The sequence below is a fragment of the Heloderma suspectum genome, chromosome 4, assembly GCF_057233095.1.
Source record: "Heloderma suspectum isolate Gila_16-S chromosome 4, 16-S_ref, whole genome shotgun sequence".
NCBI lineage: Eukaryota > Metazoa > Chordata > Lepidosauria > Squamata > Helodermatidae > Heloderma > Heloderma suspectum.
The window spans coordinates 160477938-160492165 of NC_139461.1; the positions used below are offsets into that span (position 1 = coordinate 160477938).

Sequence of the window (14228 nt, forward strand, 5' to 3'; positions counted from 1 at the left end):
GATATTTACTGGAGAATAAGTGAGCATAGCCCAGAAGAAAGATCCTGGTGGAAGGGTAGGACTACCTTTACCCATATCAGCCTGCCCATACTTTAAGATCAGCAAGAGAGGCTCTTCTCTTTTGCCCACCTGTGAGAGCAGTTTGGTGGGTGACCACACGTGAGAGGACCTTCTCTGCAGTACAGAGAATGGCAACGTATTCCACAGCTCTGGAATAAGTTGCCATTGGGGTCCACCATGCTCTATCATCGTGGGCTTTTAAGAAGGCTTTGAAAACATACTATTTTACTCTGGCCTTTTCCTGATATGATTGCTGTTGCTGTTTATGTCACTGCTTTGATTGCTGGTTTTGTTACTGGTTTTTATTGCTGTTTTTATTGTGTTCTCGCTATTTTATTGTGTTTTGATTGCTCTTAATATTGTATTGGTTTTACGTCTTTTAGCATTGTACACTGCCTTGGGAGGGCTTCTGCCCTGGAAGCCTGCCAAGAAATAGATTAAAAAAAAATATAGGGGAAATACTCAACTTTTGGGCAAGTTGGGACAGGGCCAAAAAGGGTTATTCTATTACCATCTCCACTGTGTTTTGCCTTGAGAATGTAGGCTACTGCAGTGGTAATGATTGTGTGATATTCTCTCTCACTCTCAGCTGTGCACCGCTGGTGTCAGTTCCCACTGGCAGTGAAGACGTCCTCATCCAGCCCCTGCCTTCAGAGCCTGGATCAGCCACTGACTTCTCACATGGCTCTGGGCCTGCTCCACTCCTGGAGCACAGGAAGCCTCAGGGATGTGGCAAGTAGCTCTGTGAACTGCATGCCTGGTCCAGCTTTCCCAGGTGCCCTCTCTGGAATAGCAATTAGCTAACATGACTAATGAGGGAACTTCCTCCTCAGATCCCTGGAAGATAATGGTTCTGGTTCTGGCTAGCACTGTCATCTTTTAAGAAACAAAAAGACATGAACATCGCAGGCATATATTTCCGTCTCTTCTGTATTTGATAGTTCTCCAAATAAATTGCAGCTAGTGAGTTTTATCAATGAATCTTGCAGCCAAATAAAGCAGCTCTGATGGGGTAACCAATTTTCATCTCATTTACTTTTCTGCTCTCACATACCATTTGGTACCCTGAGGAAAGCAAATGTGTTCATCTGCTATGGGCAGGATCTCCTGCAAAGTTCAGGGTTGCTATCAAACCCTGGTCTTTACTTCCTCAGCATCATAACAGCAGTACTCTGGAGAAGATCCATCTAAGTAGCATTTGATCATGAAGGGAAACAGGTAACTGTTCAGTCCATAAAAGCAAATCCGTAATATGAATGTGTGTGGCTTACAGAACCTAATAAGCAGGATTCAGTGTCTGATACAACTTGAGTCTGTCCTAATCTTCACTCACTAGCAGGCTAGAGCTACTGAATTTGAAAAGGAGAATTTAGAAAGATGCCAGTAGTTATCCAACCCATGGGCACAAAGGACACTCAAATGGTTTCTAGTCACAGGCTTCATAAACTTAGTGTGGCATTAGAATCTTCTCCCTAATAGAAAGGGGATTTTAATGTGCTACAATAGAAACAGAGAGTGTAGGAGTAGATTTTATTCTTGAAAGAGTAAAATATTAGTTCCTGAGAGTTTCATCTTTATTATTAAAAAAGAAAGAAAGCGTGCTGGAGGCTCAGTTTGACAAAGAAGCAGTATTTCTATACCTTAGAGCACAGCTCTTTCTCTTGCTCCCAGCTGTCATCAAAACAGTTCAAAAATGAGGAGAAAAATGTCTGCTTTGAATTGGTTTTCATTGTTGCATCAACACTGGCAATAAATGAGGCCTCCATGCCAATTTCTTGCAGCAGGTTTCATGAGGAAGCTTGGTTAGCACCTCTGCGTTTCTCCTTCCGTGTCAATGAGGAGCAGGTACGTGGTAAGGCCAGAAGGACCGGTTGATGGTATATGATGAGGAAGAGGAGTGGCGTGCCTAAGACGTTCTCCCTCTTAAGGGAGTGTTCTGCTGCTGTGCATGCAGACTGCACAGAGCTGTTTCTTCACACCCCCTTGCTGCTGCAGCTGCCAGTTCTATTGCCCAAAGCACGGTCAGTTTGAGCCCCCATAACACCTCCATCCAAGTCCAGGGTCTTGCCACATGCTGAGAGTTGCTGCACCAGGGAGTCGGCATCTTGAGCCAAGATCATTCCAAACAGGGTGCTCATCTCAGAGAGGAGGGTGCTGGCTATCCGGGGCTCTGCTGTGTTCACTTTGCACGCAGCTGCTTTGCCAAAGGTCTCAAAAGTGTGACGTTCATCGCGCCCTGTGCTTTCCTGGGTCGGCGAGAACAGTTGAGCACTGTGTGAGACAACATTGTCTTTGTGAGTTGAGAGGGGAAGGGAAAGCCTGCCCATCCATGGTGGATCTGCCTCGGTCAGCTGGTCCAGGTCCAGCCCTACAGGATGGGAAAAGAAATGGGGAGGTTAATTAGGCTGCTGTGAAAGGATAAGCTCAGTACTGCATGAATTATGTAATTCCATGAAAAAAATATTGCAAAATTCAGCATGCTGATAACCTCAACCCCCATTTTTTAAAAATAAATGCAAGGTTCTACCCTTTAATAGCTCCAATGCCTGGTGAAATCTCAAAAGCTGTGGGGAGCGGGGACCCAACAGGATTTTCAATGGGCAGGAAGAGAGACTTCAGTGTCTGGCACAGCTTCTTGCCCTCCCTATTCCTAGCAGAAGCAGAGTAAGTCCCTCCCTATTCCTAGCAGAAACAGAGTGAGTTATACATTCAGGATTTTCTAGTGGTCTACCTTGACCACTACGAAGAACATTAGTGATGTGCTGCTCCCTTTCTGTACCTATCCCTAGGTAGCACATGGTTATAAGGCTGGCGAGTGTGTTCCCCCCATTCTGCCATGGGCACAGGAAGGTACTATATCAGCCACGATACAGCTTCATAGGCTCCGCACCACTGAAATGGAAAAAAAAACACATGCTCAATCATATCACACCTGATGAGTCTACTAGGTTTCCCAGTTCCTCTCCAAACAGCTCCAAGTCATGATGTTTGCTGTCCTCCTCCTCCTTGGTTCTAAGATCCTCAACATTTGGGCTGGGATTCCTGTGAAGAGAAGGAGCTCCATTCAGTGGAGTTGATTGGACCTTCACCAACCAATACAGGAGAAACTAGATCCCATATCTTGCCATGCTTAATCTACCCTGTTCTTGCACAGATCCCACGGTGACACGCCTAACAACCACTGCAGCAGCAGGATTCCCATAAAGGAGAGCAAACTTCATCTGCTGATGAACGCTCTCCGACATCTTGCGCAGCCTTCATCATAAGGGCCTTTTATTTGTGCTAAGGTGTTGTACTGCAGCTCCACCAGGATGCCAGCATGCTGCTGGGGAATTCCCTGGGATGTTTCTCTCATGCATGTGCAGCAATCACTCCATTTTTCAACACTTGATAACTCTCAAGCACATGTGTTTACCAACTTTACTGAAATGTGTTGTGTTCAGAACTGGTGTCACTGATCACCAGTAGCACAGTTAGGCACTTACTGAGGACTTTAGGCCAGCAGGAGGGACACTACTGACAGCACTAGGGGGGAAATGCCGCTGTCCACTGCTCTCTCGTTTAGTCTTCTGTACATTACAAGATATATGCATATGACTAAAGACAATAAGGAATAAAGGGGACTAGCATGGTGATGGCAGATTTTAGAGGTAACTGTCACACGCATGCCACATTCGCAACAAAAGATCACCTCCCAGCCCCAAAGTTGTTGGCAACAATGGCAGCTTCCTTCCCAGAGCAAATAGCAGCTTTGAGTGTACAGTTTTCACCAGGACCGCAACGCAAGGGGAAAGGGTTAAAAAAAATCTCCATACTGCAGTTCTGGTCCTCCCCCCATACCTGCTTACACACATGCACATGCATTATTTTAAAAGTAAAAATTAGACACGTAAAAAAATGCAAACATGCATCTAGTTTGGCTCTGCCTCCCGTATACCAAGTTACCAATTCTCTTACTGTGGCTTTTGACCTCTTTACACAGTTCTATCTATTACTCAGAATAACTGATTGTAGACAAAAAGCAAGGCAGTGGCAGGCAGCCTTCTTGGGCCTGCAGGCACAGCTGGCAATTTGAGAAGCTGTCTTGGGCACCACCACAGATGGCTGCAGAGGGAGGTGTGGTGAGTCACAAGGACAGGCAAACCTGCCGAAAAGGCTGTATGCATGGCAAGGGGCATACCACAGCTTGCCAAACGACTCCTTTGAACCCACAGTTTACAGTGCTGACAGAAATTTATTTCGCAGAAGGCAAACTCTTGTGCCCCCCTCCCCCCGCTTATGCCAGCAAGCTCATGGGAAATCTTTTCTCCCTTTTTCACTGTCTTCTCCCTCACTGTAGATCGCCACCCTCACGCTCACTCTCGCTACTAGGGCTGTGCATCACTTTGGCCTGAAGTGGGGCGCTTTGGGCTGCCTCCGAGGTGAGACCTGGAAGCCCAGCTGCACTGCTGCTGCCACCCAGCCCCCAGCTCCTTACCTGGGTCCTCTGGACACGTGCCAGCAGCCATCTTGTTCGGGGGGGGCATTTTAAGAATCCCCCCCAAACAACAAGATGGCTGCTGAAACGCATCCAGAGGGCCCAGGAGCTGGCAGCGGCTATCCTGGCGGTGGAAGCAGTGACTCCCCCAGCGGCAGCGGCAGTAATGGCAGTGGTGGCTCTCCCCCGCCCCGGAAGAAGATTGGCAGTATAAGGCTCAGGTAAGGAGCTAGGGGCTGGGCAGTGTGTGTGTGTGGGGGGGGGGGGTGAAGCAGAATTCGGATGTCTGAATCCTGCTTTGGTTCCTTAGGCCACAGCAGATCGGCAGGTGAATCGGCCCAAAGCAAATTGGGCCTACTTTGGAAGCCCCAAAGCAGCCTCCGAGGCAGATCAGGGGGTCCATGCGCAGACCTACTCACTACAGCTCACCACCCATAGAGTCTTTCTCACACACGCACCACACACTGCCAGCCAGCTTCCATTTGCACATGCACATGCACACACAAGCACCGTGTATCCATCATACAAATATGCATCAGCACATCATCAGCTCCCTCCTCCTCCTCACTGCAAACACATGAAAAACCACACTCACTCTTCTTCAGGATCCCTCCAAAATCCCCTCTTAAACCCTTTCTCCCTCTCTTTCCCACACATCTTTTCATACAAGGACACAACCCTCCCCAACCCCCCAGATGGCTCCTACCTGGCTCCCCAGTCCCCCCACCACTTCCTGCTGCTCTCCCATCCCCCTGGATTCCCTGAACCCCCCTCCCAAATCTGGCTTACTGCTGCCATTTCTCCCTCCTGCCCCGCCCCTTAGCTGACAGAAGTGGCAGGCATCCTGCTTCCTTTCCCACCCTTTTCTCTTCTTGGTGGCTGAGTGTGTTGATGAAAGTTTCAGCCTGCAGCCACCCACCATCTTCATTCTTAAGAGTGTCTCTGAGCCCCACATGTTGCCTAGAAGCATTCAGGGGAAATGAAGATGGCAGCAGTTGTAAGCCCTCACTTTGCTTTGAAGCAGTCCCAGCTGGGAGGGATAGGGCACCTTGGCATGTGCCAAGAAAGGTGTTTGGGGGCAGCATATTGCATACCCATAGACGCAGAGAAAATTTATCTATGGGACAATGTCATTATTTAATCAAAGGTTATGATGATGATGATTTAGTATTTATTTCATTCCTATACTCCCCAATAGCTGAAACTCTCTGGGAATTTCACAAACATTACAACCCACAAATACAAGAGAATATAAACATAAGATAAAAACTTTAAAATACAAAGTTTAAAAACCATTTAAACAGCTAAAACAGTTGCACTAAGATACTGGACCTGATAAAAAGAACTGACATAGATTCCCCATCAAATGCCTTGGGAGCAGAGGACAGTCTTAACATGGTGCCAAAAAGATGACAGTGTTGGTGCCAGGCAGATCATTCCGTAATTATGGGGCTACCACTGAGAAGGCCTTCTCCCTTGTTGCCACCTTCTGAGCCTCTCTCAGAGGAAGGCCTCAGATGTTGATTGTAGCACACAGGTAGGTTCATGTCAAGAGAAATGCTTCATCAGGCACTGTTGTCCCGAGCCGTATAAGGCTCTATTGGTTAAAACTAGCACCTTGAATTAGGCTTGGAAACAGACAGGCAACCAATGCAAGGAGGCCAGAATTGGTGATATATGCTCAGACCTTCTGGTCCCTGTTATTAATCTGGCTGGCACATTTTGCACAAGCTGCAGCTTCTGAACAATGTTCAAGAGCAGCCCCAAGTAGAGTGCATTGCAGTAATCTAACTTGGAGGTTTCTAGAGCATAGACAACTGAAGCCAGGTTATCCCTGTCCAGACAGGGGCATAGCTGGGCCACCAAACAAAGTTGGTAGGAGGCACTCGGTGCCACTGAGGCCACCTGAGCCTCAAGTGACAAAGATGGCTCCAGGAGAACTCCAAAGCTATGAACCTGCTCCTTCAGGGGAGTTCAACCCCATCCAGAACAGGTTGAGCACCCTCCATCCAGTCAGAAGAACCACCCACTAACAGCATCTTGGTCTTCTCTGGGTTGAGTTTCAGTTTACTAGTTCTCCCATTGTCGCAGCCAGGCTATCAAATCCACAGCCTCATCTGATGAAGATGAAAAGAAGTAGAGTTGCATGTCCGCAGCATACTGATGGCAACGCACTCCAAAACTCCAGAAGACCCGATTCAGTGGTTTCATATAGATGTTAAAGAGCAAGGGGGACAAAACCAACCCCCGAAGCACCCCATGCTGGAGAATCCATGGAGCCAAGCAATATTCACCAAGCACTGCTTAGCATTTATAAAGTAAAATGTTTTGCAGACAGTATCTCAGGTCTGTGTAAGAACCATGTAAGGTAGGTAGGGAAGGATGGATGGACTCACCTCCGTCTGTGTTCACTGGGCACTTGCTGAGCCACTGCCTGCGTGCCACATTAGCCCTTGGACAGCTTGGTGAGTGCCTGATGAGTGCCATGGGGCTGCTTGTCCATTTAGCGAGCTGCCATTTTGCATAAAAATGGCAGCTCAGGTTTCTCCGTAAAAGTAACGTTACGGAAATGGCAGCCATAAAGGGGCCATTTACATAACATTACTTTTACTGAGAAACCTGTGCTGCCATTTTTATGCAAAATGGTGGCTCCCTGAGGGGACAAATGGCTGCCAGGTGCCTGCGGACCGTGTGAGTGCCTGGAGAACGGGTCTGGTAAGTGGCGATGGCTTGGCGAACAGGGCCCAGGGAGCTAAGCGAGGGGGAATCCGCTGGAATCCACCCCCCTCTCAGATTCCCACAACATCCCTAAAGGTAAGTCAGTATTATTATTCCCAGATTGCCGGGGCTAAATTTGAGAGATGGTGGCTTATTTGTGGTTATTTAGCAAGTTAAAAAGGTGGCACCCTTACATGTGCAGAGAAAGAAAAGCAAGAGAAAGGCTGGTCAGTTCCAGTGAGGAAAAGGCTCAGATATCACAGTCAACCTTATCTATAGGAGGAAAGTTGTTTTATAAGGCTAGGACATGTGGCGTGCATGAAACTCACCTACAACAGACATGTTTAGCCATGTATTTGTTCCCTCTGTGATTGGGCTTGGGCTGCACTTGGCCCTGATGCAGAAGAGACAGCAGCTGCGAGATCTGCTGAAAGGCAGGAAAAGTGAATGACTGCAAACAATTCCTACCAAAGCTGTTTCCTAACAGGATATTCCCACCCCCCTTTTGCACCACTGGGCTATTAATAATGTCTGATGTTCTCCACTCTTTGAGATCCACCCAAAGGGGAAGATCTCAGTAGCAAGAGATCCCTCCACCTATCCACCCCAAGCCAGTTATGCCCACCGCAGCCACCTTCAACCCTACAAAGCTGCATGGACAGTTAACAAAAGACAGATTGCAACGTAAAACAGCTGAACTACAATTCATCAAGAGGGTTAACATGCTGTCCTGTGGGCTGAACAGGGACAAAGGTTTATCATCACCCTACATATGTTCACTAGCTTAGCAACACCAAGATATGGTGATGGCCAGTTAATAAGGTAATTACCCCCATCTTGACTTTCTGCATTTGATTTCACACTGACCTCACTGTTTACAATCCTACACACACACACACACACACATATATACTTGGAACTAAGGATATTTCCTGCATTTAATGGGCTGTAGTGCCCAGCAGCTTATGCCACAATAACTTTGTTAGTCTTTAAGATGCCACAACTTTGCAACGTGTTTGAATATTTTCTTCTTAGTAGTTTCAAGTGCACAAGTATGATTCTCTGGTTGTAATCCTGTGCACACTTACCCACATAGAGGGACTTACATTTGAGTAAACATACATAGAATGGTGCTGTTTGTAAATCTAGGGGCCCTGAATAGAAGTGAAAACCCTTAAGACACATCTTCCCCAACACCTACTATTGGCAGCTTGGAGATATACCTACACAGGGCCATATTACATGTTCTGATGATCCATTTCTTTGTCTCACACCTCTCTCTGACATCTGTCACTACACAAATTAAAAGAATAGTAAACAAAACAAAACAAAAATCAAAGGATAAAACAGAAACTGCCCCTGGATTAAGTCCTGTGGAAAGTGATTTGTAAAATCTAGGAAATGTATTTGAGACTAAAAACCTAAACAACCTTACTCAGCTGCATTGGACACAGTGAGAATTACTTCTAAGTAAACATTCATAGGACGGCACTGCAAGTAATCTTGTGGTAAAAAGGATAGAAATAAATACTCCTAAAATTCTAATTTCTCACTTCTCAAATTGATTGTTCCTGCAGCTTGCTCTTTAGTGAGTAATCTCAGGAACTGTGGTGCAAAAAACCTGCTGAATGATATATGTTGTCTGTGTGGTTTTGCACTTTGGATAATGTATTTTTAATGGTTTGTGAACCGCCCAGAGAGCTTCAACTATGGGGTGGTATGGAAGTATAATAAATGAGTAATGGATGAAGTATCTTATTGTGCAGTTATCAGTGGCTTGCCAGGCTTCTGTTGCTCTTCTCTAATGCTTTGCTCACCCAGTCAGCCATATTCCATAAATGGGAAAGGCCCTCAATAAGACTGTCAGCTTGCTAGCATCTGATTTTTTTTATCTACCACCTTGAAAACATAGCAAACTCCTTGAAATGGAAAATAAAACATTACATAGTTTAATTTATGTCAATAACTAAATATACTACATCACCTTTAAGCAACTCATTAGACAGCACTACCCTATTGTACCTACAATTTCCTCACAATCTACCATATCTCAGCCCATATCCCTTACCTGCACAGGGGCCAATTCCATGGTTAGTTGTCCTCCAGGGCCTTGCTCAGCAAGTGCTGCCATGGAGAGCCTCACCAGGCTTCTCACGATATGCTGGCAACTGTGAGCCTCCTCTGGGCCTGCCTTAGGGCTGTGTCTGCCCTGGTGCCGTGGTGCTATTTCTGACAATGGGTCCTTGGACCAGGACACAGAATATGACTCAGTGGGCTGCACATCCTGAGCACTGGGATTTCCGAACCTTTGAGCACAGACAGGTCTGTGTTGCACAGCAGGGAGAGCAAATACTTCGTTCCACTCAGCAAGGCTACCCTGAACGTGCTGGTTCCTGAGGGTCCTATATAGGGTAGGAGTCATATGGCATGACCTCCCCAAGGCATCAACCCAGACACTTTCTTGGGGAGTCTGTATCCCAGCCTGAAGTTGCTCAGCATCCTCTTGCCATATGACAGGTACTATACAGATGTCTGCTTTCTGGATGGGTTTGGGGGGCTTCTTCAGTTGCTGTTGGCTGTAGGCCTGCTCTGCTTCCCGACAGTTGTATGCCATGCTACCATGTTTCACCTTTTTACACAAAGACATGATCACCCCCAAACTGACCAGAAGGACGCCAAGCAGCCCCACAAGGCAGATCCCAATCACCGCAGGCCAGCTGAGGGGCTGAGACACAGGGAGAGAATCAAGCATGGGCTCAAAATGTCTGCTGAATGTGACCTTCACCAGGATTCTGGTGCAGAGTGGCTCCACCCCTTTGTCACTGACAGACAGCTCTAGGTCCCATTCATTGCCCACAAGGCTGCTAGCATTGGTGCTGTTCAGATAAAGCTGCCCAGACTGGGAGTCAAGGACACAGATTCCAGCTTCATTGCCACTCAGGATGCTGTACAGCAATGCTCCATTCAGGCCCGCATCCGCATCTGTAGCAGATATAGTGAACAGCAAGGGAGCATTAGCTGAGGGGATTAGCCTGGAGCTCCCTTTGTCCTTGTGCACCAGCACGTAACCAGTGTCAGGATCCACAAGAGCAGTGACTCTTGCCCAACCACCTTCCAGTTCTGGCTTTGTTACCACTGGGGAGTTGTCATTCACATCAAGCACAGCTACTTTCACAGAAACATTGGACGATCGCTTAGGCTGGCCCAAGTCTTCTGCTATTACAATGAAGTCAAAGCTGGCCATCTTTTCAGCATCAAATGCTGTCTGAGCCCAGATTTCCCCAGTGCTGGCATCAATAGCGAGCCACTTTGAAACGGAAGAATCTGGGATCCTGTAGACAACTTCCCCATTAAGGCCTGTGTCTGCATCGTGGGCCCTGACAGTCAGCAAAGCAGAAGGAGGTACCCTATTCTCAGCAATGGAAACATGGTAATGATTTGCCTCAAAGTAGGGCCAGTTGTCATTGACATCACTGACCTGAACAGTGACATGTCTGCTTTCAGCCAGCAAGGGGTTCCCCCGGTCCTGGACTAACAAGGTCAGGTTATGCTTTGCCCAACTCTCCCTGTCCAAGGGGGCATTTGTCAGCAACATGTAGCTGCCAGGATTGATCCTTTTCAAAGTAAAATGTTCACCGCCTTGCCTGATGTAGCAATCCACCTGCCCATTATCGCCTGAATCAGGGTCAAATGCTGTCACTAGAGCAACAAAGCTGTCCTTGGGCTGATCTTCCGACAGAACACCTGCCTGTCTTGCCCAGATAACTTGAATATTAGGCATGTTATCATTGACATCCAGAACATGTACCAAGATTTTGCAATGGGCTGGAACAGGATTAGTGCCGCGGTCTCTGGCTTGCACGTCCACCTCATAGGAAGGGTTCTTCTCATAATCCAGTGGCTGCTGCAGGAGAACACGGCCTGTCTGGCTCTCAATGGCAAATGTTCTTAGCACTTCTTCAGAAGAATGTTTGCTGAGGGAGTATTCAATCTCCCCATTGGGCCCTTGGTCAGGATCAGTGGCAGTGAGGTTTATCAAAGGAGTCCCTGGCAAAGCATCCTCCCTGATCTCCACTGTCACAGAACTCTGCGCAAACACTGGACTGTTATCATTCGAGTCCAGCACTCTCACTGTCACAAAGGCAGTTCCGGACCTAGCGGGCACTCCGTGATCAACTGCAGTCAAGATCAACTCAAAAGAAGAGGAGAGCTCTCGGTCCACTTCTTTAAGTACCACCAGCTCTGCCCACTGAGTTCCATCAGAACTAGCTGTTACCTCCAAGGTAAAGTGCTCACTAGGTGACAAGAAGTAGGAACAGAGAGCATTAGAGCCAGCATCTGGGTCCAGGGCTCGATCCAAAGGGATTCGTGTCTGTAACGATACGCTTTCTGGTATTTCCAGTTCCAGTGCCATTTGGGGAAACCGAGGCCCATTGTCATTGATATCCAAGACATGAATCTCCACATAGATCAGGGCTAAATATTTGGCAGCTAGAATACTGAACGAGATGACACAGGGGTCTCTGTGGTGGCAGAGCTGTTCCCTGTTCAGCCTCCCTGTTGTGCGTAGCAAACCATCTTGAGGGTCTATCTGTATAGGAAATGCTGCAGAAGACTGAAGCAACTGGAAGGTTCCTGTGGCCCAATTGCCCTCTGTCCAGCCAAGTTCCTCGCATAGTCTTCCCAATATAGTCCCAGGCCGCACTTCCTCCAGCACCTGATACTGTAAGGCAAATGTAGCAACTTCCTGGCAATCCACCAACAGAGAAAACGACCACCACAATACAGGAACATATAACACCGGGAGCATTCTTCTGAATGATGGCATCGTGCAGTCAAACCCCTCTGTACAGAGTTTGTCTGAAAACTGGCTATCCCGAGACAGGCTTAAAACACCACACTGACCCTGGAGCCTTCCTGTCAGGCAGGGTCTGTTCCCACCTTCCTTTTTGCAGGAAGAAGATCTCCAGATTTTGCAGGAAGAACAAAATCTCAGCTATTGTCCAAATGCTTCCCTTGCTAGTGCTGCCCAAAAAAACCCGTCCCAGGGCTTGAGGAAGAGCAGAGTGTGTGCGGTCTGGCTCTTGGAAACACATACTCCACCCAGCTTCCTGCCCAGGCCATTTCCTAGGGAAACTCCACCTACAGGAAAGGGGAGGCAGGAACCCAGCTGCACAGCGGCTGGGCCTTGATGGGCTTGTGAGGGAACTGTGGAAATGGTTTTGTGTACATCCAGAAAGCAGAGGCACCATACAGATCTCTGATACGATGACAAGACTATGTACTTGACCTGGACAGGCCAAAACAAGCTAATCAATCTGATCTGCTTTGGCGCAGACTCTAGGAATGCCCCTGCCTGAAAAACCTGTTCTTCTACCTTTATACATTGCCAAAATGAGCAGATGAAGTATTTCACAGCACAGAGCTTAGCTTTATCACCTATGGATATGATAGGAAGGGCAGCCCTATCTTCCTCCCTCCCTAAAACACACATACACTTTTTCACCTGTGACCCTGTCATGGCATCCTTTTCACTAATCTTTTTGAAGATTCCAGCTATGAGGAAGCAACAGTGTTGTGTATCCAGTATGTGTTACTTATTTATAGAGCACCAGGTATGTGCATGGCATTTTACAAAGGGAAAAAAGCAAAAGAAAGCATGTCCCAAGGAGCTGAAAATCTAAATGTGGGAGGCAAGAAAAGGAGAAGAGAGGCTAACAAGCAATTAATGTGAGCAAATATAGTTAAAGGCATTGTTTCATTTAGAGGACTTGTATGGCCTATGGCTTTGTGGAATGCTAACATTAGACAGCAACTATCATTTGGTTTGAGACAAACCCCATGGCCCAGGAGAGAGATACTTGATATAAATTCAGTTCCTTAACGATTAAGGAGATGTGAGCAAAATAGTTTCATAGGTGCATGTGGGAAATTGAAAAACACTATTCCTTTGAGTAATTTGCAAAGAACGTGCAAGCTTTCGTGATCTCCACATCTCTTCATTAGGCAAGATGATACGAAATGCAGGTATGGGGGTAGAAGAGGCTGACTAGATGTTAGCGTCAGGGGGGTTCTGAAACCATAGGGGGGTTCTGAAACCATCACATCACCTAGCAGCCCAATTTGAATGTCTGCAAACCCTCCTCCTCCGCATCATCTTAAGACATCCAGTCAGCCTTCCCCCAACCTATCTTCCCATCACCACCACCGCACCTAACATCTTGCCTGATGTTTGAAGATCTCGAAAGTTTGTACATTTTTGTGATCTTTTAGCAGGCCTAATAAAAGCATTACAGCCACATGGGTTTTGGAAATAACCTTATAATCAACACAACTGGCTTTGTTTTTTTGAAAAGCACTAGCCCCCCAGATTTGCTTCCTAATTCCATAATCCCTCCCTCCCATCTCCTAGTCTGCCTAGTTGCTGGGGATGGCATGGGGAAAAAATCTTGAGAATGAAGGGGCTCTGTGAGGGTTAGAGAGAGAGATTGAGAACCTAGATCAGCAAGTGAAGTGAAGTGGATATTGGTCAGGTTTCATGTAGGCACTCTGGTTTGTTCAAGTCCAACTCGTGCAAAATACAACCTACAACTCTAAAATAAAAACCAATCCCCAAACCCCAAAAAGAAACCAACGAAGTGTAAAACTCCTGAAACTATACTCAATATAGAGGAGTGCATATCTATACTACAGACTTAGCTACTTTCATGATCTTGTTCTTGTTTCCCAAAGAACCCTGAGAAATGTATTTGTCTGTGTGGTGGGACAAAGGATCACTAATGGAGTACTGTTAGCATCCTTACTAAACTACAAACACCAAGATTTTTGGGAAGGTATCAGCTGTTAAACTGATATAACAATGCAAGTTGGTCATGTAGATATATCAAGCCCAAGCAAGTTATGAAGCATCCTGCAAATACCGAGTCCTGAGATTTCACTCATTAGTGATTTTGCCGCAATATGTGGTCACTAG

At 46.8% G+C, this 14228-nt stretch overlaps 2 protein-coding genes across 3 annotated transcripts in view; one reads left to right on the forward strand and one right to left on the reverse strand.

The window, feature by feature from the left end:
• DELE1 (DAP3 binding cell death enhancer 1) overlaps positions 1-1829 on the forward strand; it is a 36712-nt gene extending 34883 nt beyond the window's left edge. The window contains exon 12 of the mRNA XM_084851597.1: positions 650-1829. Coding sequence (XP_084707723.1) covers positions 650-864 — 215 coding nt within the window. The 3' untranslated portion in view covers positions 865-1829. The remainder of the gene's footprint in view (positions 1-649) is intronic.
• PCDH12 (protocadherin 12) lies at positions 1521-12890 on the reverse strand. 2 transcript variants are annotated; one of them, XM_084854775.1, is made up of 4 exons: positions 9324-12890; positions 7585-7682; positions 2993-3102; positions 1521-2428 (listed from the first exon to the last, which is right to left on the reverse strand). In XM_084854775.1, the coding sequence occupies exons 1-4, from the start codon at positions 12081-12083 to the stop codon at positions 2034-2036; spliced, it is 3363 nt and encodes a 1120-aa protein (XP_084710901.1). In that variant the 5' UTR covers positions 12084-12890; the 3' UTR covers positions 1521-2033. The 2 variants fall into 2 exon arrangements, with proteins under 2 accessions (XP_084710901.1, XP_084710902.1); XM_084854776.1 differs by having other exon boundaries at positions 1578-2428; positions 7585-7679.
• Positions 12891-14228: the final 1338 nt, after the last annotated feature.

Excerpts from the sequence above, each read along its gene's own strand:
- PCDH12 (XM_084854775.1), bottom strand. The coding sequence starts at position 12,083 with ATGCCATCATTCAGAAGAATGCTCCCGGTGTTATATGTTCCTGTATTG. Across the intron at positions 3,103-7,584 it reads GCTAAACATGTCTGTTGTAG|GAATCCCAGCCCAAATGTTG; the intron begins GTGAGTTTCATG and ends TTCTCTTCACAG. Across the intron at positions 2,429-2,992 it reads AAACCTAGTAGACTCATCAG|GGCTGGACCTGGACCAGCTG; the intron begins GTGTGATATGAT and ends CCCATCCTGTAG.